The sequence below is a fragment of the Callospermophilus lateralis genome, chromosome 4 (assembly GCF_048772815.1).
Source record: "Callospermophilus lateralis isolate mCalLat2 chromosome 4, mCalLat2.hap1, whole genome shotgun sequence".
In the NCBI taxonomy this organism is placed as follows: Eukaryota; Metazoa; Chordata; class Mammalia; order Rodentia; family Sciuridae; genus Callospermophilus; species Callospermophilus lateralis.
The window spans coordinates 105055122-105080901 of NC_135308.1; the positions used below are offsets into that span (position 1 = coordinate 105055122).

A 25780-nucleotide genomic window follows, 5' to 3' on the forward strand; every position below is an offset into this window, starting at 1 on the left:
ACTATGAAGGCCTGAAACCAGTTTAAAAGACCTGAATACTTTGAATAAAAATCAATAGACTAAGAAGGGCCATCTGCCCATACTGTTTTACCATCACAAGGTGCCTTTGAGCAGGCTCCCTAACTCCTTTTTGATAACTATGTCTAAAATGACCCCAAGACTATGAGGGGCAGAGCACCATTTTAGGAGCATAAACTAATGGAAGAATTTTTTGTGAAAAAATAAGGGAACTTTAACTTGTGCAAAACTCATTGTTATCAAGTTTTGTCATACTGGTTTGTTTTTATTAATTTTATTCTCACAAGGCCTACAATAAAAACAGAAAATCAGAGTGTATATGGGGCACTAATAGTTACAAGGCAGATTAGAACAGTTTAATTTAGTAAAGAGACAGTCCATCTTACAGAACCAACAAATTAAAATTATATATTCTATGCAAGAATAGTAAGTCAATAAAGGTCTGGAAAAATCAGACAAATGTGAATTATTCTGCAAGTATTTAGAAACAGACACATAATAAAAATACAAAGAAAAAAATTAAGTGATTTTGGAACCAAAAAAGAATTCATGATCACTCATATTCAAAGATTCTAGCGAATAATTCATGTAGAGCTGGACTTTTTGACACTTTTAATTTTTAATTCAATGTGTTTCCTTGTCCTTTTTGTTACCAAAAATCAACAAAAATCCAGCCAGAAGATATTTTCCTTTGAAAGTTATTTTCCTAAACTAGCAAAATTAGTTTCTATTCCTATATAGGAGAAACTACAAATTAATGAAAAGCTATACTTCCTCTAATAGACATCAGTACTTCATTTTAATGATGAATATTGTAGGGTTTATATTTGATTTTTCTATCCTTTTATAAGTTATATAGAAATTAGTATTATAAAGTTGTATTTCTTAAGTACTTGCATATACTTTGTATTAGTCTGTTTTCTGTTGTTAATAATACTAAAGACTGGTTAAAATTTAACAAAAAGAGGTTTGGGTTTACAGTTCTGAAAGTCCAAATTCAAAGGGCTATATCTGATTATGGTTTCTTCTTATTTATTTATTTATTTGTTTGCTTATTTTTGTTACTGTGGATGGAACTCAGGGGTGCTTAAGCACTGAACCATACCCCCAACCCTTTTCATTTTTTAAATTTTGAGACAAGGACTCACTAAGTTGCTTAGGGCCTCACTAAATTGCTGAGGCTGACCTTGAACTTGTGATCCTCCTACCTCAGGCTCTCAAGCCACTGGGATTACAGGTGTGTGTCACTATGCCCAACTAGTTATGGCCTTCTTGATGGCAGAGTCCAAAGATGACAGAGGACATCACATGACAAGAGAGAGGGAGCACACATGTGTCTTCTAGAATCTCTTCTTATAAAGCTAGTAATATTATGTAATCCTAATCACGTTGCAAAGGTCTCACCTCTAAACATTGTAGTCAGATTCAGTTTCTAATTTCTTAATATTTCAAAATAGGAACTAAACTGCTATATGAGTTTCAGAGGGGCAAATCATGTTTAGACCATAGCACCCTCCAAACACACGATCCTTGATATTTTTCAAAACATCTCAAACTTTCATTTTTGCATTCCAACTGATTTTCTATTTTCACTAATGAAATATGTTATACATCATACAAAGCAGTATGCAGGAAACATTTCATGTGTTTAAATTGTGGTGCTACCATTTTACTGGCTAGGTTATCTTGGGCAAAGAAAGTCAGCTTCAGTTTCTTCAAACACAAATTGGGAGCCATTATGAGAGGCAAGAGGGGTGATTCATGTTATGTTCTCATACTCAGAAAATACTTACAAAATGTCAACTCAAAGCATATATCCTAAGATATATATCCTAAGACATTACTGCATGTTTGAAACTAAAAAGAGAGGGGAGTACAAACTACCTTGAGATTACAGATGGTCAGAAAACACACTCACTAAGCTAAGTTTTAGCTAATCAAAGTATATTACACGTACAAGCAGTATTGGCATCAATTGTAAGCTGGTTAGAAATTAAAACTCTCAGGCCCCACCACGGAAATCTGAATGAGAATTTTGATTTTAACAAGATCCCTATGTGATTCACATTCCCATTAAAATTTGAGAAGCATTAAGCTAAGTAATGTGTTTCTGCATACAGGCATTATATCTTGTCTGATAAAAAAATTCAGGTCTCATCAAAATTCCCAATGTATGTGTCATGGATCACTGAGGTCACTTGCCAACAGGTAAAATCATAGATAGTATATCTGTATATTGTCTATTGAGCTACATGGACTGAAAGTTCCCCTTTTGAGTTGCTGAGTTTGTTGCATGATATTTGTAAAACATTTATTAATCACTCAAAAGAAATAAAATGAAGATCATTATGAAGGCAAACCAAAAATTATTTTATACCTGTAATATAACTAAAGCATAAAACAACCCAAATCTCCAAGGTCTGAGCCTCAAATCCTAAAACCTAATGTGGTCCTATATCTGCCCATACTTCAGAGATGACATAGCGAGGTCCTTAATAGAGATATTGCAACAACTGGGGTAAAGGGATTGCAGACAGAAACTGCCAGAAGTAAAGTCTACATATAAATGTATACAATATGGGTAGAATATATAATGTGAACTTGGAGTGGGATTGCATCTGCCATTCTGATGAATAGATATTTTACCAACTTAACACTTTTAAGAGCTAGATGCAGCTCCATTCTTAACACAACCAACTCCAGTAACAACTTTTCAAAGGAATTTCATGTTCTTTCATGTATATTTTTTATGGTTAAACACTCTGGAGTTTGGGATCAACTTTCACATATAGAGAAATGTGCCCTTATTGTACCCCATTGCAACTATCTCTAAACTGAAAAAAGATAATTTTTTCTCTTCTTTCCTTATGCTGAACTATTATATCATTATGCTTCTCTCACTTCATTTTATATAATTATATAAAATCTGTAATATGCACAGAAAGACAGAAGCAACAAACAGAATTTAAAATATCCAGTGGCGAGTTCAGTGCAGCTGGACTATTTGTTGGGGATGGGGGCTGCTTTTACTTTATTCTCCACCTGGCACTGCCATGTCCATTTAATTTTGTTATGTAGTTAGTCTTCCTAAGTTACTACTTTCCACATAATTGCCAAAATCAACTTCTAAAATGCTTTAAATTGCATATAACTTACTTCCCTGATCTGATTTCAAAATGCCATTCTGTGCGATTGCTTTTGAGAAGAAAATAAGTTCATTTTTAAAACAATTATCTAACAACATTGAAGATAAGAAGCTGCATTTTCTGCCTAAGTGTTTTTCTTCCATCTTAAATTGAGTCTCATATGAATGATGCCTAGATTATCACTCTGGTTTGGTACAAATCTAAAACCCTGACACTTGTTTCAAAACCTTACACTACTAAAAAGAACTAACCCTCTGATCACCTAAAGAATCCCATTTTAGTCCCCTAGAACTGTGTGAGACAGTTTGACTTAATTATTATTACAGATAGATTTGCATAAGGCTTTCTTCTGAAGAGTTTTAAGCCATTTAAGCAATGTCATTATATAGGCAAAGAAGTCCTTTTGAGAAAATTTAATGGGGCATGAAAAATAATAAAGTCCCCAAAATACATTTATTCAAGGATTTTAATAATGAAGAGAAATTATAATTCAGAGTGAAGAACTAGAAGCAGAGTGCTTCCTATTAAAATAAAACATGATTAAATAGGCACAGCACAATGCCTCAGAATCACAGGGCAGTATGTGATGCTACATCTTCTGGAAAACTACTTTCTTTTCAAAAAACTTGAATTCAACAAATTCTTATGCCATCTACGAAATTTACCAAAGATGCGGAACAGCAATTAATTTGAACAATAATTTCCCTCAAGCACACCAGACAACAATTTTTGTGGTAAAACAAGAACGCTTAGTCTTCCATAGACTATCTTTTATTACAGGATCTCCCACGAATTGGCATTATCTTGTCAAGGTTGCTTGGAAAAAAAGAAAAACTCCCTCTAATTTCCTTTCTAAAAGACCCAGTGAAACAGACAAAAGTATTGTTCTCAGGTTTCCCTCAGCACTGCCACCTAGTGCTCCCTCACTAAAGAGAAAAAAAAAAAAAAAAAATCTGGGACCATAGTTTTGTGGAATAATTTGGAAAGAGCTGGCAATATTTAAAGTGCCATAGGCTTTGACCCAGCAACTTCACTTTTAGCAATCTACCCTATATATAAAGCTGTATAAAAGTGCATCAAGATTATGTATGAAGACATTCTGAAGTATTGCTTCTCATGAGGAAAATAAAATAAATTGGAAGCAACCAAATATCCCTTGAGAGCAAGAAATAAAATCAGAACAAACTATAGAGAGGAATGATATAAAGTGATTTTCATTGATACAAAAATATCAATATATATTTTACATATATATTATTAATAAAGGTGAAAATTCAAGAAAGGCATGATATCATTTACAACATGTAAAAACCCTGCACAGTTATACGAGAGAGGATGCAATAAAATTCCTCAGGAAAGATGCACAAGGACTAGAAGTTTGAGGGAGGGAGAATAAAGAAGACTTTTCCATCTTGTTTACACCTGTTTGCATGATTTGTAAAATTTATTATGTGTAAGGATTTTTTTTTACTTAAAATGGTGAAAATACTATAGCAGTATTAGTAAGAAAGAACAATAGAGTTAAACAGCTTCTACTATTCAGATCTGACATAAAAAACACGGCAGCTAAGTCACTGTGACATTATTATCACCCTGTGATTCTGCACTAACTTTTCCTGGCATCCCAGCTCTGCTTTAAGCTTACTAATTAACATTAGACTTATATTTTTCTAAAGATCATTAAAATGCATCATGTGGTGTTTCATAGTAATTGATCTGAAGATTATATTGCTCATTATAATTATTCTTGTTTATTAATATATTGCCAGTTCAGTATTTTTCCACTGATCTGGCATTTATCAGTTTGTATAATACATAAAAGGTAGCAGTGTGCCAAATGCTTTTTTGAAGAGTTTATGAAAAAATATAAGCACAAAATTAATGAGAGTATTTGGGAAACCACAGGATTATCTTGATGAAATCTCTCTTTCATAAAACTTAGCTAATTGTTTCTAGTAAAGTACTCCCTATCATAGATTCATTATCTTAACAAAGTAATACACAAATGAATTGGCTCACTTTTTTCCCACATACCTATAGAATTAGAAAAATGTCCTAATCCTATGATTAATTCCATACTTTTTAAATACTAAATTATTCAGCTTTTAGCGAGACAAGACTGAATTCAGACAACACTATACACATAGTTACCATTACCTTTCAGTTCACTCAATTGTTTCTTTATATATATATTTGTTTCTTAACATAATATTCTTTAATAACAACAGGCTTTCAAGAAATATTCTAAAAATGCTGCCTCTAGTATTTTAGAAAATCACACCTTCTTTTTTTATTCCTATTTCTACCTTTTTCATTATTGTGTAATTCCCCTCTCACAGTATTGGCATTCTGGTCGCATGGTCCTTTGTGTCTTTACAATGCCAATAATTTGTAATTATATTTATGCATGAGAACCTCAACCCATCATGGATACTTCCTATGTTTCCAGCATTACTGTGGAGACAGCTGTTTATTGGTTACTTTGCTCCAAAATAATTTCTTTTTTTAATATAACCTAAATAAATTATATAAATTATATTTCCCCCTTTTTTAAGAATAAAGAGATTCTTGGTGAATTAATACCATTGATTTTTGTTCAAAAATCATGAATACATGTTCAAAAGCCTCCAAATCAGTTTTACAAGGTTATAATGCCCTTGTTAAGTATTCACAAATACTTGAAAGACAGTCTTTTAATACTCCCCAGATTACTATTCATTTTATATGACAGAAGCATTTATATAAATATACAAATAAAAGAATTAAACCTCCCAATCTATAATCTCTTTTCAAAAGCAAGAAAATTTCTCTTTGCAAAAGTAAAATCATTTATTTTCTCTTATTGAAAACAATTTCTATAAATACAGCCATGGGCTACATATATTTAGGTCAATGATGAACCAGATATACAATGGTAATCCTTGAGATTATAATGGAGTTGAAAAGTTTCCATTACCTAGTGACATTACAATTATGATAATGTAATAATGTAATGTTACTCATGTGTTTGTGGTGATACTGATGTAAGCAAACCTACAGTGTTGCCCATTGTACAAAACTGCAATACGTATAATCATGTACAAGTGCCTAATACTTGATAATGACTATGTTACTGGTTTGTGTATTCACTGTACTATGATTTTATTACCATTTTAGAATGTATATATAAAAGGTTTTCTATAGAACAGTAATGTTGTATTATATCAGCAGCAGCCTCATACATCTGATGGCTATCCCATCTCTTGACTGCATGATTTTATCATATACTTGATTGAATCTTGCATTGCTGTGTTCATTTTGGCCGTAGGAATAGGCTATATCATATTTATATGCTACATGGCCTACACATGAAGTAGTCTACACCATCTAGGTTTGTGTAAGTACACACTCTGACATTCACACAACAACAAAAGCACCGCATGATGCATTCCTCAGAACATGTCCCAGTCATTTAGTGATACATGGCTGTACATGAAAAGGTGTTCATCTTAATTGGTCATTGGGGAAATACAAATTTAAAATAAATGTAATATCATGTACCAACATCATCATTTATCAGAAAGGCTAAAACGAAAAATGTCAGTGTGAGTGAGTATGTGGAACAACTTGGAATATTCATATGTTGTTGGTGACTATTTGGCAATATGGTTTTGCCACAGAGTAAAACAACTTTAACCTATAACCTAACAATTCCAATGTTAGGTATATACTCATTAGAAATACATGCATATATTAGACCAAAAACCATATAAAAAGATGTTTCTAGAAGTACTATTCATATGGTCAAAATCTAGAAACCACCTAATTGTCCTTTAACAAGAGACTGAAATGTGTAAACTTAACCCAAATAATATATATACATATACAGTAACAAATATTAATTATCTGCATCAATGACAAAAATAGTGTAATAGGTGGAGATGATCTGCATCTATAAATATGAGTGAATTTCAAAAACATGATTCTGAGTAAAAGAAACCACACAGAAAATAGAACAAAAATTAGTTCTAAATGTTAATCTTTATCTAGATATACCTACATATAAAAGGTTTTGGGAAAGATAAAGGTTTTGGGAAAGTAGTACCATATATCAGAACACAATTTGAGAGGAAAAAAAATCCTCACATTATGTACTGTTTGAGTCTAGTAAAGTTACTTTACCTGGCTTCACTAATCTTTTGTAAAATAGAAATAATGAAATCTTACCTTCCCCAAAGCAAATGGCTCTTTCAAACATATCTGAAATACCTTGAGGTCCTAGGTAGCTTTTAGATGTATGATCCAATGAAACCATTTCACTACTTTGTATTTTTAAACAATAAGACATGGATTATTCTTTTAATATAAATAATTATAGCTAACATTGTTTTAATCACTTTAACCTCACACAAACTCTAAGCAGCATATATAATTATTACCTCCACTTTACAGATGAGGAAACGGAGACCATGAGAGATTAAGTGATTTGATCAAAATGCATAGTAAATAAGCTGAAGAGCCAGAATTCAAACTCAGAATATTGGACTTGTAAACCACAGACATTACTACTCAATATGCAAACACATTATAGTAAGTCTATTTTATCTAAACCAAGATGACTCTTTAATTAAAACAAGCTGCTGTCTATTAAAAAGCATATTAAAATATAGTCTATATTATGTATTGAAACTCTAATTTTGTTCAATCAAAAGAAAAATAATTTTAATTTATTCATATAAATCAAGCCTCTGAGGAAACACCATGTACTACTGCTACTAAGCAAGCACCAACAAGTTTTCATGATCACATTCATATTTTCATACTTCATATTTCTCAAGTAACGGAAAGAGAAATTTGCCTTCTTATTATTTTTAAACACAGTCTCTTCAGTAAAAGATGTTCTAGCATCTCAGAATTATTTCAGATACTCTATTTTCATGAACCACTTTTTCTGTGAAGCAGAGTTCCATGTAAAAGCCTGAATCAACAATTCACTGGAAGAAAATAAATGAACGCACTGATACTTTATGTTTTCCAATTTCTGTGACTTTAGTAACTTTCTATGTCCTAGAACTTAGTCAATTATTTCTGACATTCTTTATTTTTTAAACTGAGTCAAATTTTACATATTATAATGATCTTGACCTCCTTCTAGTTCAGAGTTAATGTCACCCAAAATATTGATTCATTATGTTTTCTAGGGCTATCTTGAATTTGTGTTACTGAATCTCATTATTTACTAGTTAAAAGCCTGAGACTAAGACAAAGGATAGGAAGATGGTGGCTGAAAGGGGAGAAGATAAATGATAAAGGATAACTCTGCTTACTTCACAATTCTGCCTTGCCTCAACTAGAACTCAAGAACACCTGAAGTGAGCTTAGCTTCCAAATGATAAAAGTGAATTACTTGGATTAATTTTAATGGATAATTTTAAAAACGGAAGCTGACTGACAAAGCATGGCACTGTCTGGTGGAATTTCTCTGGGACCACTAACTGTGTATTCTGGACAAGTCATGAAATATTCTTGCTAGGAAGATGGAAGCAACATTCTTTGGTGCTCATTTGAGTTGTACAAATCAAAAGAGGGACAAGGAATGTGCCTTCTAACCTGAAAAAGTGATAATGACTTCATTATATTTGTAGTTTACCATTACCTTAATGGTTTGGCATTTGCATTCTTGACTTTGAATGTTAACCTATTTAACTCCACAGCAATAGCTCAATGGTAGAGCCAGGAAAAGTTAAGCAATTCCTCCCACAATTTTCCTCATGTATATTCAAATAAAAAAAAGCTTGCTTCTCCCTCTTCATTCTAGAACAATCACTTTATTGCTATTCATCACTGTTTATATTCAGATAAAGGGTTGGAGCTAAGTTACTGAGTGGGAAAAAAAATGGGGGCTACCAAACAGGACTGCTTAGAATAGTTCAAACAACTCTGATGAAACAAGCCTGAAAGCATTAATTGAAGAACACCAAATAGTGACTGGCGATTACATGGTTTTATTCATTTCAATATTGGCAAAGTAACTTTGAGCAGTTAGGTTATGTATTTTATTTTCCGAGAGCTTTGAAAACAATAAATGATTTATCTTCTTAAAGAAATTTCACTGAAGAATATAGTTTATTGATTTTTATGTCACTTAAAAGGCAATTTGAATGGGAGAAAATCTTTACCACATGCACCTCAGGTAAAGCATTAATCTCCACGATATATAAATAACTCAATAGACACTAGTATGGCAATATGTAAATCAATGGATGTGCAACTGATGTGATTCTGCAATCTGTATACGGGGTAAAAATGGGAGTTCATATCCCACTTGAATCAAAGTGTGAAATATGATATATCAAGAACTATGTAATGTTTTGAGCAACCAACAATAAAAATTAATAAAAAAATAAAATAAATAAAATAAAAAAAATAATAATAAAAACATAACTCAAAAACAAATAACCAAATCAATAAATGTGCTGAGGTACTGAACAGACACTTCATAAAAGAAGAAATATAATCAATCAACAAATATATGAAAAAATGTTCAACATCTCTAGACATGAGAGAAATGCAAATCAAAATTATTCTAAGATTTCATCTTACATCTTATTATATTCTTCATAATTGCCAGTCAGAATGGCAATTATCAAGAATATAAGTAAGACTAAATGTTGACAAAGATGTGGGGACATTGCTGGTGGGAATGCAAACTGGTACAACCACTATGGAAAGGAGTATAGAGATTCCTCAGAAAACTTGGAATGGAACCACCATTTGACCTATCTATCCTGCTCCTCGGTTTACACCCAAAGGACTTAAAATGTTTATAGCAGCTTAACTCATAAAAGCTAAACTATGGAACCAACCTAATTGTCCTTCAATAGATAAATGGATAAATACAATGTGGTATACATACACAATATTACTCAGCCTTAAAGAAGAATGAAATTATGCCATTTGCTGGTAAATGGATGGAGCTGGAAAATATAATGCTAAGTGAAATAAGCCAATCCCAAAGAACCAAAGAATGAATATTTTCTCTAACATGCAGATACTAATTCATAACAAGGCGGGATGGGTTATGGTAGGGAAGAATAGAGGTACTTTGGATTAGGCAGAGGGAATGAAGGGAGGGGAGGGAATATAGGGGGAAGAAGGATAGTAGAATGAATAGAACATTACTACACTTTGGGCATAAATAATTTATAACCAGATAAATGAGAAGTTATATCCATTTATGTATGATGTGTCAAAGTGCATTCTACTATCATGTATAACTAATTATAACAAATTTTTTAAAAGGCAATTGATCAAAAAAATCTCAAAGATAGGGTAAGTACAGAGGTCTAAAAAGAGAGCTTTTGTGTTTAAAAGAGTAAGCACCTTGGAAATTAATGTATACTCCAATAAAATTAAGTTCTCATAAGTTATAAAGTACTACTACTATTGACATTAATATAGGAAAATGAGACTTTCTCCTCATGTTACAGAAAAGATAACACATACATGCATACATAAAAAAATTACTGATATAACTATTTTGTTTTTCCTACTGTAAGAATATATAGAGAAATCTGCACTTTCTAAAAAGTCAGTGATAGTTGTTAAGTATCTGTCTTATGTGAAACTTTTCAGAAGCACATTTTCTAAAATATTCTTAGTGACTTGTTTTAAAATTGTACCTCCTTCCTAAATAATCTCTAACTATATCCATATGAACTAAACACTTATTTCCCTTAGAGGAGGAAAAAGATCTATGCCTCTTTATGGCATTGTCTTGCTAGCTCTAGCAAAATGCTGAATTCATTAAAAATAGAAGTACAAATCATTTAAATAACAAACAAACATAGTCATAAGCCCTCTATATCCCATGGCATTTATTTGACATATCATCAGATATTACCAGGAAGACAAAGTCACATCATCCTTGTGACTTTTCACCCACATAAAATGAGTCAACTTAATTGATTTGGCTTTTTCCCCCCCAAGAATGCTGTGGTCTGTGCACTGGTTAATTTCAGAATTCGCTATTTTAGATGTGAGTAAAATAGTCAATTATCCATCAATACCAAAGTCTGCCAGAAACATTATGTATTAATGAATCTCACAATATTTTACCATTTCATTGTGCTTGCATGTTTGCTGGGAAGATTTCAAGAATTAATATGATTTAATAGGCAGCTTACTCTTGGTTATAGAGACAAATGGTAGAATCAAAACTCAAAGTCACCATTTCTGACTAATGCATCCATCACAATGGCCCATTATTTTAATCAGCCTATATCCAATAAAATTGACATCACTTAATGCAAATCTGTCATGTTCACTGGTAATAACATAGAATTATGGGAGGAAAGGATGAAAGTTGAATAGAAAGTATGATTCCAGCTATTGTTGTATTATAATTAGGAAGATCTATATTTAATCTGCTTTCTTCATAGCTCCAAATACCTACTAAGAAAATCACAGAACATCACCATAGCTTCTAGTTATTAAGAGATGTCCAAGGAAACCTCAAATTAATTCTCACTAAGGAAATTAGCTAATGACATGTGTTAAAACAATTAATTATATTCAATCCTTTATAGGTTCTCCAAATTTACTTGACTAGGTTCCTACACTTTCATGAAATAGACTGGCTTTAATGTAAATCCTAATAAAATTAAAAATAAATGAGCTCCTGAGGGAATGAAATCAATGAACTACAAAGCAACTTCCTGATTTTTCTCTGATAATGTCAATCTCAACAACAGCAGTACAGGCTCACTGTGTAGGCAAGAGCAATGTATGACAAAGGAGTAAGGTGCACATAAAACCACCTTAAAAGCCACTAGTAATTCCCTCTCCCTCTTCCTCCACCACATTTCTCTTTTTGCCCCCTTCCCTCCCTTCCTCCCTCTATCTTGAATGCATACATTTGAATACACTTGAACTTACACAGCTTTATATACTCTGCAAACTTTATAATAACTCAGTGTTAGTATGTTTCTCTTTTACAAAAAAAAAAATAGTAAAATAAGAACTCCTTTTAAAAAGGATTAAGGAGAAGGCATTTAAATTATAAGCAACATAGATGAACTGATTTCTTTTACTAATGAATGATCTAGCACCCATTTGAGGATAGCTACAGGAGCAAGCTCATACAATATGAGCTAAAAGGTAGAAAAGCTTCCTTAGTGTGTGAGACATTTTTTTCTGAATTGAGGCCATCCCCATCACCACTGGAAGATTCTAAAATAATGTGGACTTCTGTTATTTAGGCTAATGCAGCAGTATATCCATCTGCTGTTGAAGGTCACTTGTATCATGAATTTCCTTTGTTATTGCAGCCAAGTGTGGACTATTCTTGATCTACTTTGGAGGTATTTATATTAAGCAATGCAATAGGTGAAATGTCTTCCAGTAAGATTCTTACACATCTTTCCTACCACCATCACTATACAGAATAGATTGTTCCAAGAAAGACTTTATCCTATTAAAAAAAAAAAAGAACAAAATTTCAAAATGGAAAAGCACAAATCAAGCAAAATAGAGAAATTCTAACTATTCCATTATTTCAAAAAGCTACTTATCTTGCCCATATTAAATCAGTAGGTTAAACATTTATTAATATAAAGTTTTATTTTTTCCACAGAAAGTATTCATCATAAAATTTATGCTTACATTTGCATTCCTTACAGCATTTGCCATCCACATATGCAGGAGCTGATTTAAGTGGGCAGTCAGGAACTGGACAGATCAAAGTTTCACACTGGATGGTTCCATTCTGAAAAGCAAACAATATTTAAAGAATTTCTAAGTAGGAATTAAACAGTCTCCAAGGTTTTTTTTGATCCATTTTTAAAATGTCAAACTCTTCATATAAATACCCTATTTCCTTTAGCTATTATACAATAACATCCATATACAGTGACCCACAGCAATAAAAGTTGAGTGATAACATATTTGGTGACTGATCCCAATCTTTTGTCAAGCAACTGATCCTAAATTAACTAGAGTCCTAATCTTCTGTAGAGAAGTGGATATGGACTCAGGTGATGGGAAGGGCACCACACAACAAGGGGAATAGCAGGCTCAGAGCAGGCTTGGAGCACCCAATTATCCCCAGATTACTCACAAAATGAACATCAACAAACCAGGAAATTTCTTGACTAGCTGCTACCATCATGGAAGTCCCAGTCTTAAGAATATTTAATGAATATGTAAGACTGGACAGGCTACCCCTACAAAGCAAGCTAGTATTGACGATTACCACAAGGATGCCCCCAAACTGCAGACAGGCCCACAAGGAATTTGATTCCTTAAGGTCATCTGAAGATCTCAGGTGGTTGCCTACTTAGGCTTTCATACTCATTTTATTGACTTTGCTATAACATACCTTGGATTTTACTCAATTAGATTTTTTTGTTGTCCATTTAACAAGACTGGGAAGGCTTTACTGGATTTGTAAAGTGTTATAATTTTGGCAGAAATATGCTATTTTATTGAATAAAAATCCGCTCTTTCTCTCTTCATCTCTTACATACACTCAGTTATTTCTGAACTACTTTCTTATTTACATGACATTCTACTTTTGAAAAAAACGAGATGAACATGGAAAAATTGTTTTAAAGGTTAATTCACATAGATCTTTGATTTCTCTCCAGAAAGACTACTTTTTATCAGATGAGTTCAATGTGAAATTTAAAAGTTCAAAACCAAACTCATTTTGAACTTTTGAATATACTGTTATAAAATATAAATATACTGTTATAAAATAATAATGCATTAAAATAGTCTACCTTATTTGTGAGCAATTATACCAAAATCATGTTCATTTAAAGTCTATGGTTTGTATTCCACTGCATTAGTAAACTATTAAAGATAATCTTATTTTTTAAACTCCATTATTTGTTTACATTGCTCAATTTGAACATGATATTTAATGCTATTTACAATTTACTGTCACTAAAATGTATTAATAAAATGAAAAGGGTCAAAATCCATGGAAATGCTAATGAGGACTATAAGAGAATCCTTTGAGAATCACCTTAGTATGCTAATTTAAATTGCTCACTTCATGTGTGTATCAATAAACATAAACTTTATAGCATTCCTAAACCATAATCATCTTTACAGACTAGAAAGTGTTTTAATAATGCAACACAGGGTTTCTTAGATGTGACCAGGTTTTCTGGCACTTTAATGTTGTGTCTTGAGGAAATGGGTCTTGAAATTTTCATGATTACATTGTTTTAATAAATTTTTAAAGAAGTGTGAACATATGAGTTCCCTTCCTCTGAACACAAATGGAAGCCATACCAGGCATGTGCAGTTTTTACAGCCATCTGTCCAGGACTCAAATTCTCGGTAGGTGGTTCCCTTCATGGTGCAAGTCCTCTCACAATAGCACTGATCCAGTCTATTCATTCGCTGTTCAGCTCGAGACAGCTGTGCCACAAAAGAAGGGTTCACATTGTTCACCATCCCAGCAACACAGAAATGCAAAACATTCTGGCAGCCATCTAAGTTTTTTAAGGATCTAGCAATAATGATATCTGTACCCATCATCCACCTAATTATTAACATATTTAAACATTTAATTTAAAAGAAAGGGGTTTTCCTTCTTTACTTTTTGCGAAAAATTTTTGCCTTTAAAACAAAAAGAACAATTTATAAAACACAAATCAATGTCTAATTCAAAATCATATCACTCAATGCAGAAAAGCGTTTTCTATGTTTTTTTAAAAAAATGTTGCCTCATTAATATGTTCACTCAAGTGAAAAAGTAAATGTAGGAGTTATATCATATAAATAACAAGTCATACACTATACAACACAACCTTCAGGTAATTCATAACTATTGTGCAAAATAAAAAATCCAGTGAAATTGTCAGAAAACCTGATATATGCTTAAGACATTAGTGAATCAACCTATAATTGTAAAATAGTTTTAGAAAGCATTTGTGAAACCATTTCCTTGACTAAATTATAGTATCCATATTCTTTACACAGTCTTGCTGCCTCTGGCTTATAACAAAAAGCTAAGTAGGAATAACTAATAATAAAAACTTAAACTAAAAATAAATCTTGCTGTGTGATAAGCAAGGGATAAAAGGTAATCTGCTTTATTCCTGATTTACTGAATCATTTGGTATACAGATGGCTGGGGTCTGAATATTTATAAGCCTTCTCCTTGAGCAAGGATTTAGATTCAGTCCTACCAATAGTATGGTATAAGGAATGTTTCAAAGGAGAAAATCAATGGTTATAAAAAGAACTGTTTGAAACCTCAAGGATTTCTTAGTTTCTTCACTATACTTGTGAGTAGCTTTTACCTTGGCGGATGTTTTGGCTAAAATATCCTGCAGCTCCATGATTTTCTGCACAAGTCCATGGAAGTCATTGCAAGTTGGACAGGCTGGAAATACAAACACAACATTGGTCAAATTGTATTTATAAGGGGCTCAATGTGATTAAGTCTATGCTGACATCCATTAGATGTGAACTCCAATTTCAAACTGACATTCTGGACAAAATTAACCAAGAAGCACACTTTTCATCATATAACACAGTGGAAGGACAAATAGACTTACTGCGATTAAGATCTGGGCACTGAGCAATAAATCCTTGGGGCATGACTAGTAATTGCACATCTTGCATTATACCCTGTGTGTGAAAAACAAAAAAAGAGAAATATTGTTTTCATTTACCCAAATTATGTTCTATAGTCAAGTTCATGAAGAAAACATTAAAGAACGGATTCACCAAAATCCCTGAGTAAAGAGTCTTTTTAAATATATTCCTTCTACTTCATACCAAGGGAAAGAAATTCATCAGGCAAAACAGATTATTACCCATGTAGTCTCTTATTGATAATATTTTTAAAGCCTTAAGATTAAATGTCAAGATATAATTAAGTGGTGATAGTCAGGTTGTTTGGAGAAGTTATTTTTAGTTAGCCACAGAAGTAGGACTTGAAAATGACCTTTAAAAATTAACCTAAAATTCACTTCTAGCTTCAGAAACACTGACGTTATTACCAATTTTGAATTAAGTTTAATCATCAAAAAGAAGAGAATAGAAAAAGTAAGTCTTTAAGGCAATGCACATTTGAGCATTTCTCATTTTTCAGTGGGATATTTTAAAACTAATTTCTCAACTCAAAAAGGACAATAGATTTATTAAACAGCTGCAGCAAGATTCAGTGATGAGTCTTTAAGAATACAGAAAGTTTAACATAAAATGCCAGCTGGAAATGACCTGTTTTACACTGAAGGCTTCATCCCATGTTTATAGGCAAAATTTACATGCATCCTTAGTCATTAAGGTATAATTAGCTTCCAGCTTGCTGAGCTCTTAAAGCAAAGGCCAATGGTAACTCAGAAATTATCTCATCAGACACATCCAGCTGTCTCTTTCATTCATCACCTCTCTCTTCCTTCATCAACTTTTTTTTTCCTTTAACTGATATTTCCTTTATTCCTTTGAAAAATGCAAACAAAATGTCTAATAGCATGGGTAAAAGTTCCAACATGTTATGAAGGCAATTCTGAATGTACCCATAGAGATTTACTAGTTAAATACTTGTCTGTTTATCTTTCACATGTGTACTCTGATTAATAGCAGGTATCACTATGAATGATAAACATTTTGGTATACTGTGTGGCGATTACTGGATTTGTTGTTCGCTTGAGTTTTGGACAGAGAAGATAACTCCTGCACAAACTCCTCTATCACTTAAAAGCAGCAATGTTAAAAAAGGCTTTACATATAGTTATACAGTTTATGTACTGTACAAATTCTAATGGAGACCATTCACTGGCTATAATACAGATGATTATCCACAGAGTTGTACACATAATTGATGTGTGAGGACCATGAAGTCACATCTGGGCTCCCTGGGAAAGACGTTCATAATTCAGTTGAGGAGAAATTTAGATCTCACAGCATGAATCTTCCATCCCTTACATGGGACAAGAACATTGATTTTTAGAAATTGCATGCATGGAATCAATTTTCCACATGTGTCACTTATTAGTTGCCTGGGTTTGGGCAACTCACTTAACCTCTCTGAATAGGTTCATGCAGATGTGTATGAGGAAGAAAGGACAATGTATTAACACTAGCAAGGGTAGGGATAAGTAGGAATAGTACGTTCAAAGCACCAGGCAATAATGTTTAAACAAGTTTTACAACAAATTACCTTTCTAAAAATTATATGCTTTGCTTAGAACACAATTTTAAATTTATTTGTACCCCTATCATAAAATCCATGAGTTGTACATATCACCTATCATTCTTTAACAACCATTCATTAAGCCGTTTCTGTGTGGCAGGCACTGTTACAGTCACTGGGAGAAAATGGTTGCATTATGTGCTTGCAGCCAAGCAACTCTCTGGACTTTATTTCTTCATCCTTAAAACACTGAAATTAATCTTTTTTCTTTTTTTCTTTTTTTTTTTTTTTTTTGGCAGGGGGGACAAGGAATTGAACTCAGGGGCACTTGACCACTTGAGCCACATCCCCAGCCCTATTTTGTATTTTATTTAGAGATAGTGTATCACTGAGTTGCTTAGTGCCTCACTTTTGCTGAGGCTAGCTTTGAAACTCTCAATCCTGATCCTCTTGCCTCAGCCTCCCAAGCCACTGGGATTATAGGCGTCTGATACAGCACCTAGCTGAAATTAAATCTTTTGATCCTCTCCAATTATGTATTTCTGTGAAGGGGTTCTAAGTACACACTAAAAAAAGATATAAATTATGACTTCTCTCTTTTTGGACAGATTTGTGTACATAATGTATTCTTTTCTTACTTTCTGGAGTATGAGGAGACAATGAATAATGAATATTAAAAAGCTTCAAATTTTCTAGTTAACATCCTTTAAAAGTATCACCAAAGGTTATATTTCAGTCATAGAGTATTTATCTGTATGTTAATATTTTAGATTTTTATTGCTTTGAATGCTTAATTTTAAGAATGACATGTTAACTGTCCCAATTGCAGCCTGTGATCATCTCTATAATGTTTAAGGATCAAACTCACTGAGAAGTCATTGTGCCAATTAAATAAAAGACCAGTGTAAAAGGGGGAAAAAGGGAAAATAGAAATAGATACAAATTTAAAAAGTGCACCTATCTTATTTTTGATCCACACCATAAAAAGTGAAACAAGCTTATCCAAACTCATTAGAAAACATTCACAGTTTATGCTCAGACTATAACCAAAAGATACCTTGAAGTATCCATGTGCATTATTTCTCTGTCCCAACCAAAATGTTGTGCCCAGAGGCAAGTCTGTAGAGGGCTTTTCCACCACTCTTTCATAAATTCTGTAAAAAGAAAAATCAGAGGAGGAACATGAACAGAGAGTCATTTCTTAGAATCTTCAATTTCCTGAAGTGAGAACATTTCACTTACTTATTGCAGTCAATGTGTAAAATCAAATGGGAGGCACTGATGGCTAAGGAGAGCTTGTGCCACTTGTCATCAGCCAAAATGTAAGGAAACACTTCTGTGTGAGGACGGTGACTGCCTGAGCGGTAATGCAGTCTGACTTCATTCCGATGGCCACTGCTTTCTAGTTCCAGATACCTACAGAGAGAAGAGCCAAAAGGGACACATCAAAAATTAAGTTCAGAAATTATTGAGGTAACATCTATCCAGAATAGATAAATGTTCCCATTCCTCCCATTGAGCACAGTTAGATACTAAATATAAAACAAACATAAGAGTTTAAAACACTATGCAATATATATATGTATTAAAACATCACAAGATACCCTATAAATATATATAATTGTTATGGTTTTATGTATCAGTTAAAAGATAAGTTTAAATTTGTTGCAGAGTGGGGGTGGGGGAGAAGAGACTATAGATAAAGAGAGAAAACCAGTTAGGGACTTCATGACCCTTTTTATTTTTTCCCTACTATATACCAGACTTGGAGCTAAAGAAGCCCATATTTCAGAAATACCAAATAATGCAGATCAAAAGAATCCCCATCAAAATCTTCTCTCTCTAACCAAAGGATAAAAAATTGTTTATATTAATGTTAGAAACTTAAACAATCCAGAAGTTCCTCTGTGGGTGACTGGCTAAACAAATTGTTATATAATAGTACAAGGAATGTTGTTCAGCAATAAGAAAGAATGACTAAATAAGGGTTGGGAAGGGAACCAAAGCAGGAAAGTTAGTTTTGTGCTATTGCAATAATCCACTGGAGCGGTGTCTTAGACCAGGGAAGTTGTAACAGATAAGATAGAAATTGTTTATTGGGCTGGGGTTGTGGTTCAGGGGTAGAACACTTGCCTAGCATGTGTGAGGCACTGGGTTCAATCCCTGGCACCATATAAAATTAAAAACAAATAAAGGTATTGTGTCCATCTACAACTAAAAAAATTTTTTTTGAAAGGAAATTGCTTCTATGTTACATATATGTGGAAAATTAAGCTGTCATAATTTGCTGATGTAGAGTGTTGACAAAACAGAACAATTTAGTGGAGACTGGGTTTTTTACTTCAATGAGTTAAACATGAATAAGCAAAAAATAAGAAATGCGTTTATTGATATGCAGAATATGGGAGGAGCAAGCTTAAGAAAACTGAATCAAGATGTAGAGAAAGAGGAACCCATTCATACTGCTGGTAGGTATGAAAATTAGTACAGCATTATGGAAAACAGTATGGAGGTGCTTTAAAAATAAAAAATAGAACTATCATATAATCCAGAAATGTCACTACTAATATGTGTGTGTACATATATGTGCATTTATGCTTATATATCTCCAAAGAATATAAAATAAGTATGTAGAATAGATATCTAAGAGCCCTTCCATGTTCATAGTAACATTATACCACTATTCACAATAGTCAAGAAATGAAAACATGTCCATCAACTGACAAACAGAGATAATGTGGTAAATACCCAGAACAGAATACTAGTCATCCATTAAAACAAAAAAAGAATGAAATCCTGTCATTTGCAACAACATGGATGGAAATGGAGATCATTATGTTAAGTTAAAAAAGCCAAGCACAAAAAGAAAAGTACTGCATGATCTCACTCATAAGTGGAATATAGAAAAGCTGAACTCATAAAGTTCAGAATAGAATGATGGTTACCATAGGGTGGGGAAAGTGGTAGAGAGAGAAACTTTGGCCAATGATTACTAAAGTTGCAGTTGGATAGAAGCAAGAACTTCTGAGGTGCTATTGCACAGTGGGGTGACTATGGGTAACAATAATGTACTATACATTTTAAAAAACTTTTTAACAAAAAGAAATGGTAAGTATTTGAAGCAACAGACATATTTAGCCTGAATTAAACATCACACAATGTGTGCATGTATTGAAATATCACATGGAATCCCATTAATATGGACAATTTCATGTTTTTATATGTTAAAAATAAATTTAATTTAAATTAAAAATAAAATTAAAAATACAATAAACTCAGATATTATGTTTATATTGTGTGTTGTTAATAAACACTGAAGAGGATACATGAGCAGGGGGAAATAAATTTGTAAGTCTGAAATAAAGAGGTTTATAATGAACAAAGCAATGTGAGAGTCACAGGAACATAGATCATATAAATAGCCATAAAGACACAGGGATTGACAGGCAATTAACACAGAATTAGAAGCCTGGCCATTTTGAGGAGGAATCAGCAAAGGAAATCAGCAAATTTGGTCAGCAAGATTAGAGAGAAAAGTGAGAGAGGTATCGCAAAGGTTTAGTAATAAAGAACATGCCTCAAGAAAGCAGGAGTGTGTCAAATGCCACTGACAGATCAAGTAAGATGAAGACTTAACCTGTCGATTTGTGTCTGGTAACCCTAATGCTATTTGGGGAAATTTTTAAATGAAAAGTCTGATTGAATAGGTTCAAAAGAGAATGGGCAAAGAGAAATAAAAGAAAATGAAGAAACATTTTAGGAGCAATAGAAAAGTAGATTCTCAAAGACATGTAGTAAAGGGAGATTTTTACTGTTGTTAAGAAACACTATGTATGTGTGTATGCTGCTGGGGATAATCCTACAGAAGAAGGAAATTAGTCATAATTGAAAGAAAGAAGAATTTGGAATAAAACAGAAGCCACATAGTAAAACATAGTTAATTACATTTTAACTATATAAAAAATATAGTTTTCTTAATGGAAAAAAATAGTATAAATAAAATTAGACAACAAATGGCATTTTATAAGACAAAATGAAATATTTAATAGATTAGAGGTTGATGTTCATAATACATGAAGAAGAGCTGTATGTCAGTAAGAAAAAGTAACTCAGTGGATTTACCAAATAGATTATCAAAAGTTAAAAGAATAATAAGGTCCATTATGAATAAGAATGTGGGGAAACAACAATCTGATTCAAGATTTGTTCATAAACTTACAGGAGCATCTTGAAAGGTAATTTGGAAAAGTATTCAATATTAAACAAGAATACTTTTTAAACTAGCAGTTCCAAATCTAAAAATCTACCCTACTATAATAACAGCACAAATAAGCACTGATGTATTCAGAAGATGCTCATGGAAGATTTATTTAAAATCTTAAATAAAACTCTAAGAAAATATAGATTTTAAACCAAAATTAATCAGAAGAGACAAAGAAGATAATTCAATACTGGTTAAGGTAATCATCCAACAAGATATAATGATTATAAGTATTTATTCCCCAAAGTCAGTCATCTACTTACTTAAACTCTACTTGATACAAAGACTAAGACCCCAAAACAATAATGTTTGGTGATTTCAATATACCTTTCTCACCAATAGACAGGGCATCCAGACATAAACTAAGCAAAGAGTCTCCAGAACTAAAAAAATAAAGTTTTCTTAATGAAAAATTAATCAATGGACCTAGCAGATATCTAAAGAATATTTCATTCATCAACAAATAAATGTGATTTATCTTAGCTACACATGGAACCTTCTCCAAAATAGACTATATTTTAGGACACAAAGCAAGTCTTAGTAAATACAACAAAAAAAAAGAAAGGAAGGAAAATAAAGATAATTCCCTGCATATGATCAGATCATAACAGAATGGAGTTAGAAATCAGTTGCAAGATTTAAAAAAAAAACACAGAAATCTTTTTAACACTATAGAAATTAAATAATATGATTTTGAATAAGGAATGGGTCATAGATGAAATCAGGGGACAACCAAAAAATAATCTTAAAAACAAATAAGAACACAGATACAACATATCAAAATCTCTGAGAAGTATGAATGCAGTTCTAAGAGGAAAGCTTACAGCATTAAATATCTATATAAAAAATAAATAAAAGAAAGATCCCAAATAAGTAATCTAGTATTACACCTCAAGACCCTAAAAAAGCAAGAAGAAACGAAATGCAAAATCAATAAGAGAAACAGAAGACAGGAAATAGTAAGATCAGAGCCAAAAATTGAGAATAAACAAAAATTACAAACATCGTGTATCAAAGGGTTAGTTCTTTGAAAAGATAAATAGGATTGATAAACCTTTAGCTAAACTAACCAAAAGAAATAGAGAGAAGACTCAAAACAACAAAATCAGAGATATCAACACAGATATTTTTTAAATCGAGAGGAAATAACTAGGAACTATTTTTAAATAAATCCTTTTTATTTGTTATTTTTAGATATACATGATAATAGAGTCCATTTTGACATATTATACATACATGGAGCATAACTTATTAGGATTCCATCCTTATAGTTGTATATATGGTGGGGTTTCACTGATCATGTATTCAAATATGAGCATAGGAAGTTATATCTGATTTATTCTACTGTCTATCTTATTCCAATCCCTCCTTCTCTACCTTCATTCTGCTTTGTCTAATCCAATGAAGGTCTATTCTCCCTGCCCCCCCCTTTATTTTGTGTTAGCATTCACATATCATAGAGAAAATTCAGGTTTTTATTAAAATAAAATCTTTAAAAATATTTTTAAATTATTTAAAATCAGAAATTCCAATTATTCATTCATAAAAGAACTATGATGCATCTGTATTCTAGAACACTATGTTGCTCTACAAAAAAACAAGATTTTGAAATGAAACAATAGTTTACTAGTAAGTAAAAACAATACAGTGTACTAGTAAATAAAGAAAAAAAGCTCTATATAACCCATTTTGTTTGGCAAAACTTTGTGCACACCAATCTATTTGGAGAAATAAAAGGTCAAGATGGATAATGCCAAAATGTTAACAATAGTACTTTAGGGAATTTCAAATAAAGGGAAATAATGTAAGAAAGCATTATACACATGTATGTATATGTCCATGTCAATATGTATATATATACACAGTAAAAGTTTATATATATACACATATTAATGTGTATATATTCATGTGCAGGTATATAGTAAAAATTCTATGTTAAGATATAAAGAAAAATATAAGTAATCGAAAATGTAAATCATATTCAGAAATTAAGAAGAATAAATAAAACACCAAATTGTTTGGATTTTATTCAATAGCCACCAATCAAAGAATACTTTTTAAATTTTATTTTCAACTGAAATGACTATACATATTTATGAAGTACAATGTGATAATCCAATCCATACAATGTATAATAAAAATTTTGAATAATTATCATATCCATATCTCAAACACTTATCATTTCATTTGGTGAGAATATTCAAAATCCTCTCTTCTAAAGGTTTTAAAATATATAATGAATTGTTAACTATAATCACCCTGCAAGTGTTATAATTTATTCTTCCTATCTAACCATAATTTTCTACCTATTAACCCATGTCTCCCCATCCCCCCTTCCTCATTCCCAGTATCTGATAACCACTATTCTACTTTTTACTTCTGTAATATCAATGTTTTAGTTTCCATCTTTGAGTGAGATCAAGCAATACTTGTCTTTCTATGCCTGGCTTTATTTCATTTAGTGTAACATCTTCCAGATTCATCAATGTTGGTACAAATGATAGGATTAGTTCTTTTTATGGATAAATAATATTCCATTGTAGATATATATCCATTCATTCTTTAATGCACTTTTAGATTGATTCTATATCTTGACTATTGTGAATAGTACTTCAATAACCAAAGGAATGCAGGCATACTGATTTCCTTTCCTTTGGATATTTATCCAGTAGTAAGATCACTGGTGGTTAATCTTTTTTTTTTTTTGGTACTTCCATTCTGTTTTCCATAAGAGTACAACACGCTTGTACTCTTACCAAGGGTGTATGAGTTCCCCTTTCTCTACAACTTCCCCAGCATTCATTATTGTCTTTTTTTGAAAATAGCCATTCTAATTGAAGAGAGATGATACCTCATTGAAGTTGTGATTTGCATTTCCATGATGATTAGTGATATTAAACAGTTCTGAGATAATTTTTATAAGAGTACATTTTATCTTATTATTTAATAATGAGTATATATTTTTATCAATTCAGCTAGAGAGTTCTATAATGATAGAGAAATATTTGTTATTTTAAAAAATTACATTCTCAAACATACCACCACATTGCTATACACTTGTGATTCTTAACATATTGAGGCAAGAATTCTATTGTTCCTACCAGGTATCCCCGCTCTAGATACTATTAAAAATGACATTTATACTGAATTTTTAAATTTGATAATAATGGCAACTTTATAACAATGAAGAAGACACTATGCCCTACTAACAAGAACAACCCCTTTTAGAAGTTTAGTATTTTATCAAACATTTATTTTATTCTCATTAGTACATACTCTGTTTTTAATGAAATAGAAATGCAATACAGAAAAATTTACAGAGATGGTGTAAAACATTGAGAAATGTGCCTAGCATATGGTTAGTACTTGATACATAATAGCTTTCATTAATAAACTGGAAGACAGTTCAAAAGAGTTAATTCAAAATTGGTAAAGAAATTTTTGAAATAGAATGTCTTCAAAACCAGTCACTATAAAGACATACAAAACCATATGAATATACAAATCAGCATGGAAATATGATTACTGCATTAGTAGAAGTTTAAAAATATATATAACGAGCATTGGGCATATTTTGATCAAGGAAAACGTCAGAAAATATACTTTTCCTCATTATATGGATTCTCAGGAGATAGCACTAGCTCTCCAACCTTTCTGCCACCACACCAAGGCTTAGCATAACAGAGAGATTAAATACCAGAACTCAAAAGCAAGATGGCTGATTTCCCATCCAGGTACCCTTCTTAGATACTGGTGATGCTATAACTACACTATAAAAACAGATACTGATAATAATTTTCTCAGGAGTTTAGTGAGAATTTGACTGAATTAATTTAAGAATACTCAACAGAGACAAAACATTTGGTAAGGATTGCAAACGTTAGCTATCATATTCATTTCAAAAAGAAAAGAAATCAAATCCTCCCTCTTCCTTCCGGTGGTACAACCAGGGGCAAGCCCATGATATACCCCTATAATCCACACTCCTTCCTGAGACTCAGAATATTGATGGAGTGCAGCTAGGAAAGGAGGGACAGGAATACTTCTTTGTGCTAATGACAGCAGCATCCTAAGAAGTTATGTGAAGTCCCTATCTAATGTATCTTGCTTCCTGATTAATGACCTACCAGGGCACCTTTTTGTTATTTTTTGTTCCAAATTCTTTTACCACAGCCTACCACCTGTTCTATAAATTGCCCACCCACCAGACACCTTTGA

At 32.2% G+C, this 25780-nt stretch overlaps 1 protein-coding gene across 2 annotated transcripts in view; it reads right to left on the bottom strand.

The window, feature by feature from the left end:
* Nell2 (neural EGFL like 2) overlaps positions 1-25780 on the bottom strand; it is a 366697-nt gene that overhangs the window by 235026 nt on the left and 105891 nt on the right. For both annotated transcript variants that reach the window (XM_076852784.1, XM_076852783.1), the window contains exons 4-9: positions 18544-18717; positions 18359-18455; positions 15719-15791; positions 15461-15543; positions 14445-14573; positions 12807-12909 (exon numbers count right to left, since the gene is read on the bottom strand). In XM_076852784.1, coding sequence (XP_076708899.1) covers positions 12807-12909; positions 14445-14573; positions 15461-15543; positions 15719-15791; positions 18359-18455; positions 18544-18717 — 659 coding nt within the window. The remainder of the gene's footprint in view (positions 1-12806; positions 12910-14444; positions 14574-15460; positions 15544-15718; positions 15792-18358; positions 18456-18543; positions 18718-25780) is intronic.